General features: G+C 44.2%; 1 protein-coding gene across 1 annotated transcript in view; it reads left to right on the plus strand.

Annotated features, from left to right (window-relative positions):
* The window catches only part of LOC138736174 (CUB and sushi domain-containing protein 1-like), a 2,349,200-nt gene that overhangs the window by 1,968,806 nt on the left and 360,713 nt on the right, over positions 1-19,681 (plus strand). Inside the window, exon 42 of the mRNA XM_069885244.1 lies at positions 9,596-9,805. Coding sequence (XP_069741345.1) covers positions 9,596-9,805 — 210 coding nt within the window. The remainder of the gene's footprint in view (positions 1-9,595; positions 9,806-19,681) is intronic.

A 19,681-nucleotide genomic window follows, 5' to 3' on the forward strand; every position in this document is an offset into this window, starting at 1 on the left:
GCATTTCCACTCCTCTGCCGCCATATCATTAGTGAGTTCCTTGGTGTTAATTGCTCTGCTGTTTTACCTTACACTGCCTCACCCCCTAAGCTCTGCAATTCCTTCCACAAACCCCTCTGTTCCTCTCATTTGATCTGCTCCACAAAACCTTGTCCCTTGGTCTCAAATTTTGTTGGATGACACCCGACATTGGAAACATCACGCCATGTTGGGAATTAGGAAGTTCCCAGTGTCAGGACCATTGGGAATTAGGAAGTTTCAGCTCAAGTTTGATAAAGAGCGGCACAGTTTTCATCGTGGTTAGCTCAATGCCTTTAAGAACCAGTGATCGGGATCTGGATTCGAATCCCACGCTGTCTATAAGGAGTTTGTATGTTCTCCCTGTGTCTGCGTCGGCTTTCCCCGGGGGCTCCAGTTTCCTCCCACCCTTCAAAAATATACCGGGATGTAGGTTAATGGGGTGTAATTTGGGCGGTACGGACTCGTGGGGGAGAATTTGGTTATTACAGAGCAGAATGTCTAAACGACCATTAGGCTGTGGCACATCTTAAAAGAAATCCAAATTCCACACTCACTATATTCGTGATTACCTCTTGGCCTTAATGATTGCGGGCCAGTGCGCTGGGAAGGTAAAGCATGTGTATACTGAAGATTACCGCGGCTATTTGCTGAAGCTCAAACTGATGTCAATTGATTCTAAATTCAGCAACTCCCATGGAGAAATGATACCTTGCCTGCTAAAGAAAGTTTATGAGAAAATCTATCATTTATCTCGGTGCTTTTCAATGTGGAAAAAAAATCCCTTAAAAATTGATGAACCAAATTTCCCACTCATTCATGCTGAACAGCACAAAACAGCATGGAAAACAGCAGTGTTCTCATGATTAATTTGCACGCACAGTACATCTCGGCCTTAAAATTAAAGCAGTGATTTATATAATTGACTACTGTCTTGTGCATTTGTCCCTGTTCCTCTACTCAATCCCTGACTGTTTGTTTGGGCACCAAATCCAACCCTCCTTGAAGGACCAGGCCAGAGGATAAAACACCAGGAATACTGACACTCTCCCCCTGAAATGCTGGACACTGGTATATCAACCACATGTTGCAATGGAGACCACTCTTGCAGTGGACAGGAGGGAGAGAGAGTCATGACTAAATCAGGGGGTTGCAATGTTCAGAACTTCATTCTGATTTTAATGAACACAGTCAGGCCGGTAAAATTGGTGGTGGAGGTGGGGTGGGGGGGGGTGGGGGGAGGGCAGTGAGATGAGACAGAGTCAAAAATGAGGAGCATGAACAATAGTGATATGAAGAAGAGAAATGAATTGATTTTTTTTATTGTCACATGCACCAAGATACAGTGAAAAGCCTTGGCTTGTGTTTCACCAGACAAGTCGATTCATACTTAACTACAGCAGGTCCTGAAATAATGAAACACAAGTGCAGGATGTAGTATTACACGAAGTCAAAAAATATAGAAGTCCCTTTCACACTGCCAACCCTCCTAGGAAGTGGGAAGACTTACCGGGCCTGCTGCACTTGGGAGTCTTTCTCATGCACCATGATTTACCTGGTTAATCTTAAGGGGGGGGGTCGCCTCCAGTGGTGACAATGCGAGAGCAGGTTGTGCTTTCAATCTGCCAGAAGGCGATGAGTGAGTTAACTCGTCCGGGCTCTGACACTTTCCCCCCCCACCAAATGTTAGAGCCTCGTTGAATTTGACTCACCCTGCCAGGTTAGGACGTTTCACACCACACGATTACTGGGAATGGACCTGCTATATTAGCCAGTAAACACACACGGTCACGTTGATGTGAAAGGGGCTGGAGTGTCACATTCCTGGGATAAAGTGCATGATTTCAGGAAATGCATAAACATTATCTTTAATGAAGGAAGATCCAGTCAAGAGCTAGATAAAAGCAGGAAAAAAACTTTTCTTGAATCTGGAGGTACCTGATTTCAGCCTCATCCACCTTCTGCCTGATGCTGGGAGAAAGAAGAGAGAGATGGAGGTTGGCTGGACCTTTAATATGTTGGCTGCGGGAGGCATAGACGGAGTCGATACAGGGGAGACTGCTTTGTGAAAGGAACACTAGGAGGGAAGCAACAAAAGAGGTGATGCTTGCAAGCAACCAAATAGTGTACAGACAGATTTGGAATCTTGATCTGTCAAAGATGCACTGCTTTTAACTTGCCAAGAGGTATAAGTATGACACAGGTTATTCCATTGCGACAAACCACTGGGATGTCCTCGGCTGATGATCACGTGCTTTTGCAGGTTTGGAAGTGCCTTGCCAGAGTCTGTTGCATAATAATGAGACACCAGCCTTGCAAGGAGTTCTTCTGCAGCAAGTACTGGGATGCAATTCAAGGAAGGCACTCTGCTCTTGATGCTCAAATGTGAATGGAGATGGAGCACCTGGCATTCTTGTTCATGGATGGTTTGGTGGCAGAGATGGACGGGTCATTCCATTGGAGTGATGCATTGAGTAGACATCTCGTAACCGTACCACTCAAAGATAACCAGATCCCTTGATGTGAATGGACCTGTTATTTTGACCTTCATGCCTTTCACATATAAAGCAGACGTCAAGATGACCTTCAAATCCTGGGACATCTGAAAATGGCAGAGATTTTACTGTGATTTACAATTCAAATCATATAAACACCCAAGCATTGACAATAAGTGATCCAGTTAGCTGATTTTTTGTTGTTGTTGATACTACAACATCCACAAGCTGCTGAACTGAGAAGGTGATTGTTGTACACATTCAGCTTCTTGGGATATGTGTGTGTGTGACACTTACTGTTTGGTCATTCTAGAGAAGTCACCTTCCCCACCACCACGCCACCTCAGAAATCACGCACACAGCTGGTGACTTGCCATCTGCGTGCAGGAGACTCTTTGGCTCATCAATTCCGTGCCAGCTCTCCCAAGAAAGGAATCCTCTGCTCCCTTCATTTCTCTGTAGCCTGTGAGACCGTACCATCAAGATGAAAATCGGGCCGTCCTAGGGTGGATGTGAAAACTCCACATGGACAACACCTGTGGTCGGGCTCGAGCCTTGCATCCCTGGGGCTTTGAGGTAGCAGCAGTGCTTTCCTGGTCTCCTCTCCTCACCTTTGCAGATACCTTAAGAAAGAATGCACACCTCGTTCAAGCTGAACTCATGGAGGGTGTTAAGATGTGCACGTAAAGAACTGTTACCACATTGGCTTCAAATTCTGCTGAGTGCCTGATTTCTGGGGGATGGGGTGAGAGGGGAGGGGCATTGGGGTGACTGCTCTAGGATGTGTAGACAGTGATAGGTCACCCGTACCCTGTGGAAGTGAATGTAGAATGTACTACTCTCCCTGTGCAAGAAGGAGGCATTGGGTAGCACAGCTTTCCCTGAGGAGGCATAAATGTGAACTGAATTGTTTTTCTGTCATGTGCACCAAGATGCAGTGAGAATATTGGTTTAGCATGCTATCCAGGAAAGTCAATTCATTCTTAATTCCAGCAAAAATAAAACAAAATGTAGGGTGTTACAAAGACAAAGTGCAGGGTGTAGTGAGCTGTACAATACAGTGCAGGAGCATATTTACCAATGAGAGGACCATTTAAGATGCTGATAACTATAGGAGAGCAGCTGTTGAACATGGAGATTTGTGTTTGGAAGCTCATCTATGTCCCAGAAGGAGGAAGGGGAGGAGAGGATGATGAGTGGAGTGGGCCTTTGAATTTGTTGACTGTTTCCGGAGGCATCAAGGCAATGTGATGATACAAATGGCCTTTGCTAGTGTTTTAAATTTTCAATGAAATCTTCTTCATCTCAGCGTTAAATGGGTGATGATGTATTCTGAAAACATGCTGCTATTTCTCATTTTCTCCTATCAAGACAAATGTGCTTTCAGCATCTCCCTGTTCAAATTCTTAATCTAATAGTCTATCAGTTACATCTCTTATTCTTCAGCCTTTGCGTTCAGCCCTTTCATGTGGGCCCCCATGTCAACCAGTGACACAACACTCGGTCAAATCTCATGTGGGCCCCCATGACAACCAGTGACCCAACACAAGGTCCAATCTCTTGTGGGTCCCCATGTCAACCTGAGATCCAACACAAGGTCCAATCTCATGTGGATCCTCATGTCAACCAGAGATCCAACACAAGGTCCAATCTCATGTGGATCCTCATGTCAACCAGAGATCCAACACAAGGTCCAATCTCATGTGGGCCCCCATGTGAACAAGTGACCCAACACAAGGTCCAATCTCACGTGGGTCCCCACATCAACCAGTGACCCAACACAAGGTCCATTCTCATGTGGGTCCCCATGTGAACCCACGACCCAACACAAGGTCTAATCTCATTTGAATCAATGATCCAACACAAGGTCTAAGCGAATTAGCATAGTAAACTAATGACCCAACACAGGGTATAAACTCTTGCGAACAAAAATGGTGAACCAACAATTCAACAGTCCAGCGCTGTCTGCAGGAGTTTGTATATTTTCCCCTTATCGGCATGGTTTTGTCCAGGTGCTCCAGTTTCCTCACACCCTTCAAAAATGTACAGGATAGAAGTTAATTGATGCATCTGAGAGGTATGGGTTACATGGCCCATCAGGGCCCGTTATCGTGCTGTACGTTACAAAAAAAAAGGAACCAATGATCCAACACAAGTACAATCTCATGATTCAACATGGCGAACCAATGATCCAAAACAAGGTTCAGTCTTGTGTGAATCAGCGTCGTTATCTAGCAATCCTTGGTGAAATACCACCTTGCGAATGAGCCTGGTGAATTTGAGAGCCAAGTGTCATAAAATGCATCATAGTTGTTCAGATTCAGCACAGAATTCAATATGCCAGCCTTTCTTCCTCTTTCCCGAGAGGGGAGATCTTCACTGATCACAATATCAGGATTCAAACTACGCTCTCAAACAATTGCAATCCAAAGCCAAAGGAGCTAAAACCGTGACAAAAAAGGTGACGCTGTAAGTGATATTACACAGCACCAGCAAACCATGTTCAAATCTATTGGTGTCTGAAGTGAATTTGTGCATTTTCCCTTGTGACAACATAGGATTTCTCCGGGTGATCCAGTTTTCTCCCATGTTGCAAAGATGTGTTGGGTTTGCAGGTCAATGATTCATGCCCCAATATTACGAGAAGAATTTAACATGTAACTCGACGTAATATTAAGGAGGATGAGTTCTGCGACTTTACCGAGCTGTGGAAAGGAGTCTGTAGGTGCTGGAATCTGAACCAAAAAACTCGGCAAGTCGAGCTGTCTCATGGAGGACAAATAAATTATTTAAAGGTTTCGATCAACAACAACAGTTTTTCCCCCTAATTATGCTGTTTGACCTGCTGAATTCCTCCGGCAGATTGTTTATAACTATTTGAAAGAGGTTAGTGCAGTGGCAGAAAGATCAGAATGGTGTTTCACATTCGTATCTCAAAGTGAATGAAAGCACCTGAAGCAAGCAAAAATTTCAGGCACATTAGTAGATCCTAGTATCATAATATTGGCATGTTAAGATCTTCCAAATGATTGTGTTTACAGTGTTCAATGTCAATGAAATATAGTGGATTCGCTGAGGCCCAAGGTTATTTGTCATACTATTACCTGGTGGAGTGGAAGGGTTCTCCCGAGAGATGTACTCTAACATGTAGAGTAGAAGAACAAGAACACAGAGTATAAAGTTACAATGAAAAGCAAGATCTATTAGCACCAAATGATGGGGTTCATTCAAGAGCCCGATGCCTGCCGAGGTGGGTAAAAAGAAGCTGACCGTAAGACTGTTGGTGTGTGCTTTCATATTCTAGAACCTTCCTCCTGATGGGAGGAGGGAGAAGAGAGTGTATCTGGGATCCGAGGGGTCCTTCAGCATGTTGACTGCCTTTCCAGGGCAGCGGGACGTTTATGTAATAGGAGACATTTGGTTGTTTTCTGTGAAACAATAGAGAGATTGTCAATGGTGAAGTGAAAATGTATTTTGTTCATTTAACTCGAAGCAAAGAGGCCAATAATGTACAAATTTTGCATGATTTGACTTCATAGCGCTGGAACTGAGATAACGTATTGAAGAAGAAATGCCAAATTGTCTCACAAAGGTAAATACTGATTGTTAATTTAAGTGCATTTAAGGTGAATTTACAGCTTTTTACACCATTTGAGGTTCTGGCAGGATTACAGTGGCAGTATTTTTGCAGCTTCGCAATAAGTGCACAATAAGCCCTTGTGCCCAACTCATCCGCGCCAACCAAGACGGCATTCTGGGGAAGTCCCATTCACCTGCATTTGGACTAAACCTTCTCTATCTAGATTTCTGCCCAAATCTTTCTTGAGCCTTTTGTTCATATCTGCTTCTATCACTTCCACTGGAAGCTTGTTCCAGATCCAGACTGCCTTCTAAGTGGAAAAAGTTGTCTTTCAGGTTCCTTTTAAATCCTCCCCCTCTCACCTCAAACCAATGCGCATTAGTTTTACTTAAAACATAAGAAACAGGACCAGGAGTTGGCCATCTGGACCATCGACTCTGGCTATGGACTTACTGACACCAATCTGCCTTTTCCAACACCCCTTAATTCCCCTATGATGCAAAAATATATATTTAAGATATTTAATGAGCCTGCTTTCTTGGTCTGAGAATTCATCAAATACATCACTCTTCATCTCTGCCCTAACTCTACTCTGCTAGTTCTAGTCTCACCTACCAATGGGGGAAAAAAAACGCATCTCATAATATTTTTCCATAAGATTCCCTCTCATTCTTCTGAATCCAGGTGAGTACAGTTCCAGGGACATCAATCTTCCCTCATCGACTAACACTTCATCCCTGGAATCAACCAGGTGAACCTCCTCTGCTCCACTTCCCAAAGCTACTACATCCTTCAAGTAAGGAGACCAGAATTACACCCAGTACTCTAGGTGCGGCCTCACCAGTACCCGCTCCAGTTGCAGCAGAACCTCCCTGCTCTTAAGTTCACTGCCTCCAGCGATGAAGCGGCATGGTTGGCGTAGCGGATAGCCCAACGCCTTTACAGCTCCAGCGATCGGGACTGGGGTTTGAATCCTACATTGTCTGTAAGGAGATTTTCTGTTCTCCCCCGTATCAGTGTGGGTTTTCCCTGAGGGCTCTGGTTTCCTCCCACCATTCGAAACGTTCCGTGGGTGTAAATTGGGCAACTCGGGCTCATGTGCTGAAATGGACTGTTCCCGTGCTGTTGTTTAAATGGATTACAATTTATTATTACATTTATTACTAATTTTAAACTTATAATCTGTGATATGAGTTCCCATATTTTGTACTCAGTGCTAGGCGCGTAGGCACCTGGTTTCTACAAACTCCAGCACCTGCAAACTAATCTTTTGCAATTCATACATAAATATGCTCTCTCTCCCAAGTTGCTCTAAATAACAACATGCTACAATCTTTCACCATTTTAATAATGATGTGATCTTCTATTTTTCTTCCTTTCAAACCAGGTCACCTCATATTTACAAATATCATACTCCATCTGCCAGCCCCTTGCCCACTCCCTTATCCAATCTATATCTTTCTGTAGACTCTCTAAATGCTCTGCACAATGTGTTTTTCCACCCAGTTTAGTGTCATTGGCAAATTTTGATCCACTTCACTTGGTCCCTTCTGACAAGTCAATTGTGTGCCTGGGGAACCTGACTATGGGCATACGCTTTATCCATAATGGGGACAAAACAGGTCTTGCATGTGCTGAGTTCTTGATCCAGACCTCTCCACCCAAAGTGGCATCATCTGGTACATTGTTTCTCAACCAATGGTCCATGATCCACTGTGGGGCCACAGCGCGTTTTCATGTAGGTCTTTAAAACTGTTAAATAAAACCATTTAAATTAGATAAAAATGTGCTTCTTGCAGAGCTGCTATGACTTGAATATATTGTTCAGTCATTGTCACTAGTGGACCATTCTATGTAAGGTCGGAAGTCAGAATCAGAACTTGTCATGAAATTCAGTTATTTTGTGGCAGCATCGTAAGGCAAACATTCACATTATAACCATCTTACATTACTATTAAAAAAAAGTAAAGACAGTACCGCACGAAAAGTAAGGCCTTGTCTGTGGTTCATTGATCATTCAGGAATCTGATGGCAGCGGGGAAGAAGCTGTCCTTGTGCCGCTGAGTGCTCATCTTTAGGCTCCTGGACCTTTTCCCCGATGGTAGCAGAATGAAGAGGGAATGGCTTGGGTGGTGGGGGTCTTTGAGGATAGAGGCCACCTCATGTAAAGGTCCTCAACGGAATGAAATCTGGTGTCTATGTCACAGGCCGAGCTAACAACACTCTGGAGTTAGAGTTGGCACCTCCATTACCAGGCAGTGATGCAGCCAGCCAGAATGTTCTCCACGGTACACCTGCAGAAGTTTACGAGAGTCTTCAGTGACATACCGAATCTCACAAGTATAGCCACTGGCGAGCCTTCTTTATGAATGCATCAATGTGAAGGCTCCAGGACCAACCCTCAGAGATATTCACCTCCAGGAATCTGAAGTACTTGGCCCTCTCCACTACTGAGCCCTCGAAGAGGACTGGGTCAGGTTCCCCTGACTTCATCCTGAAGTCCACAATCATCTCTTTGGTTTAGCTGACATTGAGTCCAAGGTTATTGTCATTTCACCATTCAACGAGCTGATCTATCTCCCTTCTGTATGGTTCCTCGTTGCTGTTTGAGATTCTGCCAAAATCTGTGGTCATTGGTAAACTTGTAGTTGGCACTGAAATTGTGCCTGGCCACACAGTCAGGGTGTATAATGAGTAGAGCAGTGGGCTAAGCACGCATCCTTGGAGTGTACCAGTATTGATAATTTGTGAGCAGGAGACATTGTTTCCAACTTGTATTGACTGTGGTCTTACAATGAGTAAGTCAAGGTGGGCCTTAGCCAAAATAGTTGAGAATGATTCAGGTTGGCATGGTTGGTATAGCGGTTAGTGTAACCCTGTTACAGTGCCAGCAATCAGGACCGGGGCTCCAATCTTGCACCTTGAGGAGTGTGTACATTCTCCCTGTGTCTGTGTGAGTTTCCTCTGGGTGCTCCAGTTTCTTCCCACCCTTCAAAATATACTGGAGGTGTAGGTTGGGTGTAATTGGGTGGTACGGGCTCGTGAGCCGTAAAGGCCTGTTACCGTGCTGAATTTAACATTTAAATGGAACCACTGCTAGAATATCCGATTGTAAGGTCAAGACCCTACAGCTCCTAATTTTACATCCATTAATGCGAAAGAATACCTGGCTTTTGATTTGCCAGCTGGAGTTCTCTGACTTGAAAATGAACTGACCAACTATGGAACTTTTGCAAGTGCTTTATACAATTTGTCAGAAGGTTTAACCGTCAAATTCTGACCACCCATTCTGACTGTCCTTTGTAATTATATGCTCTAATGTTGGAATTTCCCCTGGAATCCGATCAGCTAACTGAAATCACTCCAGTATCCAAGTACCTGTCAAAATATCTCATGATTTCCCAGCTGAGTTGCAATCCAAATCTTTCTTTGACTTTTTAATGTTTTTTTTCCCCTCATCATGATCCTATTTTGCAGTAAAGAACTGTTTTCATTAACACAGGTGCAGAGATCCAATTTCTAAATTTTTCAACTGAAGCCAATCATGATTTCTTGGAGATTCGGAATGGACCCAGTTACACCAGCTCTCTAATTGGACAATTCAGTGGAGCAGATCTCCCACCAGCCGTGCTCAGCACAACTCACAGCACAATAATCCATTTCTACAGTGATCTCACGGAAAACAAACAAGGCTTCAAGCTTGTCTACCAAGGTAGGAATCAAATCATCCAATTTCTGTTCAGAAAAATTGTGAGGGCTGAGATATTGTGCTTTATTTTAAATGTATTTTTTTTAGAGTTGAAGGTCGAGCAGAGATCGACAACTTGTTTGTTCTTGGTGCAACACAAACATGAAATAAGGTCCCAGCAAGAACTCCTTACAGCACTCTAAAGGCTGGTATTGAAATTACAACATCACAATTTGTTCTGCAAAAGCAGTATTAATAAGAAAGGCACTGTTCCAGATTACAAATTCCCGATGGGCTCTTTAGAGAGTTTGATGTCCGCCGCAGACCTTAATAAAACTGGAAAAAAAATATCTACAACACTAATGGGAATTGTGATTTTAGCGAGGCAGCCATAAAAATGTTGTGGAGAGATGGAGAGAGAAGTAAAATTTGTTGGCGACCTGCAAATTAGGTATTTCTGAGAGTAAGTTGAATTCCTCAAGTCAATGACAAAACTGACTTTCCAGAACAATGATGTTATGTCTCTGGAGTTACTTGGTAGACTTCTTAAATAGCTAATAGATACAAGATTAAAATAACAGAAGAAACTTTACTTACTGATGCCTTCCACCAGCTCAGGAAACCTATTCGCTCACTCACATATACATACAACCCACACTACAGTTACTACAGTGAGAAGGGTGTATACTTACACGGTTAAAAAATAGTTCTCATTATCCTGAATTAAATCATCCCCCCTTCTCAAGATAAAGAAAAAATTAGTGTTCTTTATCACTTTCTTTCCAGTGAAACTTAAGTAACTGAACTTGTTCACTAAGTTATTTAACAAGCCTCCTGTAGAGCGGGTCGAAAGAACCAAAGACTTGTTGATCCAAACCAAGGCTTTATTATCGAAAAGACTGGAACATATTATAAGTAGGTCGACCAGTCGAAAATGACCTGGTCTGGCTAGGAGCAATCCTTTAAGACCTGCCAGTAGGTGTGGCTACACTCTCAGCCAATCACAGTCATCCTACACTACCATCTGTACATATGTACACTACCATCTGTACACATTGGTGATAGAATCTGTACTATCACATTCACCCCTTCTTTGAGAACTGACCCTGGGGTGTATGGAGGTTAGGAGCTGTACCGGTCAGGGGGCCTGACCATCCGGTGTGACCGCTGTGGTGCCGGGATTGGGATCGCTGGAGTCGTGTTGCCGGCAGGCTCGTAGGGTGCGGCCACTGCTTCACTCAATTCCCCAACGGCGTTGTCGACAGTCTGGCCTGAGCTGGTGGGGTGGTACTGGTCCCCCTGTTCAAGCACATGACCTGGGGGAGAAGGATTAAGGGGAGGTTGGGTTAAAGGCACTGCTGCGCATGATCCGGCTTGGGCTAGGTCCCTTACCGAGACTGTGTCCTCCCACCCGTCCGGGTACTCAATGTAGGCATAATGCGGGTTCACATGGAGCTGAGTCACTCGGTCAACCAAGAGGCCATTCTATGAGTACCGGACATGACGTCATAAGAGGACTGGACCGGGAACCGTGAGCCACGCCGGTATGGTCGTTCCGGATTCGGATTTCCTCGGGAAAGAGAACATCCTTTCACGGGGAGTGGCATTGGTCGCGGTGCATAGGAGGAAGCGGATGGGCACTAGTGAGCACGTCCTGCCAGCGAGAGGTGGGGAGACCTTTGGACCAGAGGGCAAGCGTAACAGCTTTCCAGACGGTGGCATTCTTTCTTTTGACTTGCCCATTACCGCGTGCGTTATAGCTGGTGGTCCTGCTTGAAGCAATATCACACTCCAGAAGGTACTGCCGCAGCTCTGTGCTCATTAACGAGGACCCCCTATCACTGTGGATGTAACTGGGGTACCCGAAAATGGCGAAGATGCTGTGCAGGACTTCCTGAGGAGGCAGTCATGTCTGAGCAGGGCACAGCGAACGGGAAGTGGGAGTACTCGTCAATGGCTGTAAGGATATAGGTGTTATGGTTGGTCGACGTTAGGGACCCCTTGAAGTCTACGCTGAGACGCTCAAAGGGGAGGGTGGCTTTGATGACGTGAGTGTTCTCCGGATGAAAGAAGTGGGGCTTGCACTCAGCGCACATCTGGCAGGCTCGGGTCATGGAGCGAATCATCTCGACTGTGTAGGGAAGGCTGCGAGCTTTGACAAAGTGCGGGAACCTAGTGATCCCGGATGACAGAGCTCCTTATGGAATCTCTGCAGCCTGTCCAGTTGTATGTTGGCGCAAGTTCCCCTGAGAGCACATCTGGCGGGTTGTTGAGATTACCAGGTCGATACAGAATGTCATAATTAAAGATGGAGAGCTCGATTCTCCACCTGGCGATATTGTCATTCTTGATCTTACCTCGCTGGGATTTGCTAAACATGAAGGATACCGCGCATTGGTCGGTCAGCAGTAGAATTGCAAGCCGAGTTGTCCGGAAGACACACTTGATGAAATTGTAGGTCAGGTGCAGCCGAGTTGCAGCCTGAAAAAATTTCTCAAAGTTGGTATCGTGATCCTGCGTGTCATGGCTGCAGATGGTGACATTATCCAGATACGGGAAAGTAGCAGTCGGCCCGTTCTGGTCCACCATCCAGTCCATTTCCTGCTGGAAAACCGCGACGCCATTTGTAACCCCAAAGGGTAGCCTGAGGAATTGATACAGCTGCCCATTTGCTTCGAAGGCTGCGACAGGTCAGTCTTCTCAGCGGATCGGGAGCTGATGATAGGCCGAATGTAAGTTGATGGTGGAAAATACACGGTATTGGGTGATCTGATTCACCACAGCTGTGATCCGTGGAAGGGGGTACGCATCCAGAAGCGTGAAGTGGTTGATTGTCTGGCTGTAGTCAACCATCATCCGCAGCTTCTCCCCGTTTTTAACAACCACCACCTGGGCCCTCCAGGGACTCGAGCTAGGTTCAATAATGCCCCGCTCCAGCAGTCTGCGCACCTCGCTTGTGATAAATTACCTGTGTTCATAACTATATTGCTGGCGTTTGGTGGCCACAGGCTTCCAGCCAGGGGTGAGGTTTGCGAAAAGCGCTGGCGGAGCAACTCGTATGGTGGAGAGAGTACAGGTGAGGCCCCGGGGCATGGGGGCGGGTGGCTTGGGCTGCCGCTGGCAGGAGTCTTCCAGGGTGTAGTGGTTACAGACAGAGAGTGGAGCCTGAGGCCCCTCAAAGTGCATGGAAACGTTTTGAAACTGGCTTTGAAAATCCAGTCCCAGCAGTGCAGGGGCACACAATTGGGGAAGAACTAATAATTTGAAGTCTGTGAACGAGATGCCCTGGACTTTCAGCATTGCCACACAGTACCCCTGTATTCTCTTTGCAGTGGGGTGAATAGCCAGTCCGCAATGGTGGGCCAGGTCTGGGCGGATAAAACTGTCAGTTGACCCCGAGTCAAATAAGCAATTGGTATAGTGTCCATGCACTTTAATTAGTTCCATTGCTTTTGTGAGGGGTTGGGGGAAGTCCTGGTTGAGGATTACTGATGAAGAGATTTGTAATGGGGACAGTGGAGTCCCGCGTGATGACATCAGGCAACGTGTGTTTGATGACTTCACGCAAACAGTTGGGCCTGAAGATATAGCGTCGAGGAGTTGGTGTTGCTGCCTGCAACCTGCTGGGGGTGTTGGCCAGCCAATGGTAAATGTTGGGGGTCGCTGCTTGCTGTCGGCGGTGGGGCGGTCAGTCGGGCGGTCGGCGGTGGCGGTCCCTGATCAGCAGTGTCGGGTCACTGGTTGGCAGCATTGGTGGGTACCGGGTCAGTAACATCAGTCGCAGCTGCAGGTACCTGGTTAGCTGTCTCGGTGATGGCGGGTCCCCAGTTGGCAGCAGCGGCGGGTCCTTGGTCGGCGGCGGCGGCGGTGGTGATGGTGGCAGCGGTGGTGGTGATGGCGGCGGCAAGCTCAGTGGTGATGGCGGCAGTAGGTCCCTGGTCAGCAGCGGCGCCAGCCGTTAAGGTTGGGGCTGGGGCTGGGGCTGGGGCTGGGGCTGGGGCCTGGTCAGACGTTGCTTTGTGAGGTAGGGTGAACGTCATTGCGGTGAGGGTGGGTTGTACCTTGCGCGCTCGGTGTCTGCCCCGTGATGTCAGGCGCTGCCGTGCTGTGGAGCCCTCGCTCTCATTAGACGAGAACTCTGAGAAAGAAGTGTTTGAATGGGAGGGTGGCAATTGAGCTTCACACGAGGCACTGTGTTTGACGGTGGCCATTTTAGAGTGACAGACTGCAGCAAAGTGGCCGTTTTTAAGGCATTTCTGACACCTGGCTTTTCTCGCCAGGCACTGGGACCTGCTGTGCTTGTTCCTCTCACAGAAATAACACATTGGGGTTGCATAAGGCAGCATAGCGGCAACCGACAGGCCGTCGGTGTGCCGAGGGGTAGAACGGTAGAGGGAGGGCATCCTACTCGAATCAGAGTGTGAGGTCCAGCCCCGAGAGTACATGTCCATACTTAAGACTGCAGCCTCCATCGTCTCTGTGATCCGGATCATGTCCTATAGATTTTATCCCCCGTGCTCTAGCAGGCACTGCCTCACCTCATTCGATCGAACCCCGGCCTCATAGTCATCCTGAATGAGATTGTCTGTGGTCTCCACAGCAGTTCTCTCAGTGCAGGCATAGTCCCTACCCATTGCCCTTAGTGCCTGAATATAAGCTCTATAGGACTCACCGGGCTGTTGCCTCCTTGTTGCAAGTTTATACCGAGCATTGACCCTGTTCACCGGTCGCTCATAGAGCCTTTTTAGCACCTTCATGGCTGCAGCATAAGTGGTCGCGTCCGTGAAACTCTGGTAGAGTCTCGGGGACACCATAATCATCAATATTAATAGTCGATGGCTGTCTATCACGGCAGGGTCAGAGAGCTATAAGTATGTTTCGAAGCATCTCACCCGGTGCTTAAAGTCATTCGAGGCTGTAGCTGACTGTGGGTCGATGTCAAGGCGTTCCAGCCATAGCATACACTCCATTCCTTCAAAATTTTAGTTAATAAAATTGTAGAGTGCGTCGAAAGAACCAAAGACTTGTTGATCCAAACCAAGGCTTTTATTAACTAAAAGACTGGAGCATATCACAAGTAGGTCGACCAGTCCAGAATGACCTGGTCTGGCTAGGAGCAATCCTTTAAGACCTGCCAGTAGGTGTGGCTATGCTCTCAGCCAATCACAGTTATCCTACACTACCATCTGTACATATACACATTGGTGATCGAATCTGTACTATGACACCTCCCAAGTAACTCCAGAGACATACCAAAAGTTAAGGGATTTTACATCACTGGAAGGATCTCCCTTTCTTTGAGTAAGTAGCTCTGTTGATTCCTATAGGTGCTGCGTGACCTGCTGAGTTTCTCCAGCACTTTTGTGTATAGCACTACAATCACAGCGTCTGCAGATTTTCCTGTTTAACTTTCCCCACTGTATTTTAGTTCTTGTGACAATAAACCGATCAATTCAAAGAAATGTATCAGAGAATACAAAACTCAAATAGATCTAAATCATTAAATATATGAAGGTAAAACACATGATTCTGTTGACATCATGGTGAAGTGAAGAAGCACACAGATGCTGGACTAACTCAGCAGATTGAACAGTCCCTTTATGCAGCCAAGGTGAAGATACGTCACCAACGTTTCAGGCTCGAGCCCTTCATCAAGGTATGGGGGAACATTAAATAAGTGAAAATTAATTAAAATAAACATATCAAAGGAGCAAAATGAATGATTTAACTATTAAAGCAAATCAAGCATTTACTTTTTGGTGGTTTGCTAATCATGTCTGAGATGACCGATTGTCCACCAATCCTCCTGACTGCGGGCAGGAAGCACAGTAACTCCAGACCTTTTCTTCAGCAAGTCTTCACTTCACCAGTGGACTCACTGATGAACTGAGGTAACCAACTGGGCAGTCAGCTGAACTGGTTATCCTCAGCATGAGTAACTGGTTGCCAGCAGCTGCCTTCAGCACAGATAGCGAAGCATCCACTGAGCCACACTGAGAGCAAGGAGGATGGCAAGTTTGGATCAGCTTTGCGTCTGACCTTTTTAAAATGCAAGGATGCCCATTGACTCCTTCATCAGAAAGATCAGTGTAATAAAGGCCATAAGACCACCTCTTTAGTGCTCTGACTAGAACTATGTGCCCAAAAGAAGTTCCTGAAATTGCTTATTCTGTCACTCCTGTACTTTATTCTCCAATGGTCGTTTGAGAGGGGGAAATGTATTTGGAAAGAAAAGCAGCAGGTTGGGTATACAGTTTTATCTGCAGACAGTGTCACTCGAGAAATAAAATATGTTTAAATAGTGTGAGTGATTGGCATGTTAATTTATTGATCTTGGCTAAAACCTGCAATAATATTGGCCTTACTGCCTTCTGCTTCAGGTAATCTTGACCCTCTGCAACAGATCGGTCATAATGTTGAAGATTGGTGTCATTGAGATGAAGGCGAGGAATAATGTCAGATAGCAAAGTCAGAAAACCATAATTTTGAGTTGTCCCACTAAACCCAGCAGAGTTTTGACAAAGCTCGTCAATCAGAGGAAGGAGAGAGGAAATGCCCAAAACCTATACCAAAAGGAATGAACCAGAAACAGGTATCAGTTAACCCGTCCCCATACCTGTCCCAACATGGTGACCCATCTTTTGTAGCTCAGATGGAAGCCATTTCGTCTATTGCTCAGTTCAGCTCCTTTGAAGGATAATCCAGTGAGAGTCATTGTCTTTCACTTCCTATTCATCACTGCAGTCGTTTTTCCTCCTTCAGGCATCGTTTAATTGCATTTTAAAGACTCTTTTGGACATTAATTGAACCTGTAATTACGACTAACATGAGGTTCCTTGTGATGGGAGGGAACTGGGTCCTGGTGGCATGCTCCGCTTTTAGTAAAAACCTATTGTTGCCATTTTATACATTTATCTTTCTGCTGGCTTACAAGATGACCAAGAAAAGAGCACAGAGTGAGCAGTCAGTAATACCATACTTCGCAATTAAATTTATTTTCTTTTAATTTAGATGTACAGGCCCTTTCAGCCCATAAGCCCGTGATGTGATGACGATACTCTTTATTGTCAGTACACCAGCCAATGAAGCATGGTGAACATCGACTGGAATATAAAATAGAATAGAATACAATAAATACATACAATAACAAAACACACAATAGACCATGTGCAATAAGACCGCAATATTCCAACATAAATTGTGACGCAAAGATGACTGATTCTGAAATGTAAGTGCAGCCCCGTTCAACATTGCAAATTGGTATTTAACATTATTTGCGGCTTCATGACAAAAGCTCATAAGTCGGGTAGTTCTCGAGCGAAGGCTCCCATAGCATCAGCTCAGTGGTGGGAGAGTATAAATAATTTGTGCTTAGGATGTGTTGCATCTTTCATGATATCCCTCGGCCTGTCCAAACATCGTCCCCTATAAATTCGATGGGAGGCCATTGCATTCCAACAATTTGTTGGGCAGTTTTCACTCCCCGCTGGAGTGCCTTCCTATCTTGTGCAGGATAATTCCCGTACTATGCCGAAATACAGCATGTCAGCACAATCTCAACTACATCTATAGAAATCCAACAGCAACCTGGGGCTGAGGTGTAACTCCCTCAGACATCTCAAAAAGTAAAGGCATTGATGTGCCTTTTTAATCATAATTGATGAATTCAAGGACCAGTTGAGATCAGCAGAGATATGGACCCCCAGGAATTCGAAGCTCTGTAACCATTTCACCACTGCTCCATTGATGTTAATTGAGACGTGCATGTGGCTTCCCTCCTATCTAAAATCCACAATGATCTCTTTTGCCTTCTGGGCATTGAGAAACAAATTGTTTTCAAGCCACCACAAGGCCAGGTGGTGAACTTCATCCCTATTGGGCATTTCATCATCCCCTGTGATCAGGCCAACCACCCTGGGGTCATCTAGAACTTTATAATTAAGCTTGAGTTGTACTTAGGAACGCAGTCAGAGGTAAAGATGGAATACAAAAGTGCTGTCCAATTTGCATCCAATTGACTTCAAATCCCCAGTAAATTTTGAAAGGTGGGAGAAAACCAGAGCCCCCGGGGAGAACCCTCGCAGACATGGGGTGTATGTACCAACTCCTTAGAGAGAGCGCGAGGTTCGAACCCTGGCCACTGGTGCTGTAACAGCATTGTGCTAATTATGCCACCCTAATTATGACAACATATTTTCTAGTTGGGCTCTAATCAAACAGTCCTTGAAAATCAAAGGTCACTTGATACCTTACATTTACATTTGTAGCCAGACTATCTTTATTAAATTCATCCAACCATCCTGAGAAATACATATACCTAAATCTTTCTCCCATTTCAATGTAGATTTATGAATATCCGACAAGCATTTTATTCCTTAATAAAGCATATATCTCAGATATAAATCCCTTCTTACCACCCTCAGTTAGTAAAATTTCAAACTTAGATCATCTAGGTCCATAATTATCCAACAATAAGGCTTCAATATAATAGTAAGAAAAATAATTTAAAGATGTATCATATTTCTCTCTCATTCTTTGAAAATAAATAAAATATCCCGCTTCATAACAATCTTGCACCAATTTAATGTCCTTTTAATCCCATAACTTCAAAAGTTAAGGGGAAAAGCTTATTTTGATATAAAGGAGTTTTACCTGAAATCTTGACTTGAGTACCTATGACTTCATTGTTTTGCACCATAAATCCATTAAATGTTTCAAAACAGGTAAATTATAATTACTCAATAATATAGGATTCCATCTACAAATAAACTCATCAACTTCTTATTGCCAATCTGAGATAGTTCAATATTAGCTCATATCAAAAGTTTATCTAATTCAAGCATCCTATTAATAAATTTCAATTGTGCTGATTCATAATAATTTTGAAAATTAATAAATTGCAAGCATCCTAATTCATATTTCCAAGTTAATTCCTGTAATGATACCCTTACTATTTTATCTTCCCATAGAAATTTCCTCACCAAAGCATTTTAATCCTCAAAGTTTTTTTTGAGGAATCTTACAAGGAATAGACTGAAAAAAAATATAGATTTTGAGGAAAAATATTCATTTTGATGCAATTAACTCATCCTATTAACGTGATTGGTAAATCTTTCCATCAATTTAATTCATATTTAATTTTAGACAATAAAGGAAAATAGTTCAATTCATATAAATGACTATAATTAGAATCTATCTTAACACCTAAATACTTAATCTGATCTGACCATTTAAATTTCACAATATGCCTACACAAAGAATAATCCATTTCAGATAAAGGTATAATCTCATTCTTTTCCCAATTAATTTTTTAACCTGATACCTCACCATACTGTTCCAATCTATTAAATAAGTTCCTCAAAGAATTCTGAGGTTCTGTTAAATATATCAAAACATCATCTGCAAACAAATTAATTTTAAATTCATCAGGTTTCACCTTAATACCTTTAATATTACTATCTTGTCTAACCACCTGAGCCAAAGGTTCAATAACTAATGCAAATAGAGCTGGTGACAAAGGGCAGCCTTGTCTAGTTGATCTAGTCAACATAAAAGCAAAGAGAACTGTCCATTTTTCACAACTCTCGCAGTATGACTTTTATATAAAACCTTAATCCAACCAATAAAAAAGGGGACATTTTTAAATTCCTCCAAAACTTTAAATAAATAAAAAAAATCCACTTTACTCTATCAAAGGCCGTATCTGCCTCCAACAAAATAACTATTGGTAGGTTGGATCCCTCCTGAGAAACATCAATGAAAGAAATCAAATTCACAATATTATCTGCCGAATATCAATTTTTAATAAAACCCGCCTGGTCTAAATGTATTAAATCTGGTAAATATTTAGCTAACCTATTAGCTAGAACCTTCACCACAATTTTATAATCAACATTTAAT

The sequence above is a fragment of the Narcine bancroftii genome, chromosome 6, assembly GCF_036971445.1.
Source record: "Narcine bancroftii isolate sNarBan1 chromosome 6, sNarBan1.hap1, whole genome shotgun sequence".
Taxonomy (NCBI): domain Eukaryota; kingdom Metazoa; phylum Chordata; class Chondrichthyes; order Torpediniformes; family Narcinidae; genus Narcine; species Narcine bancroftii.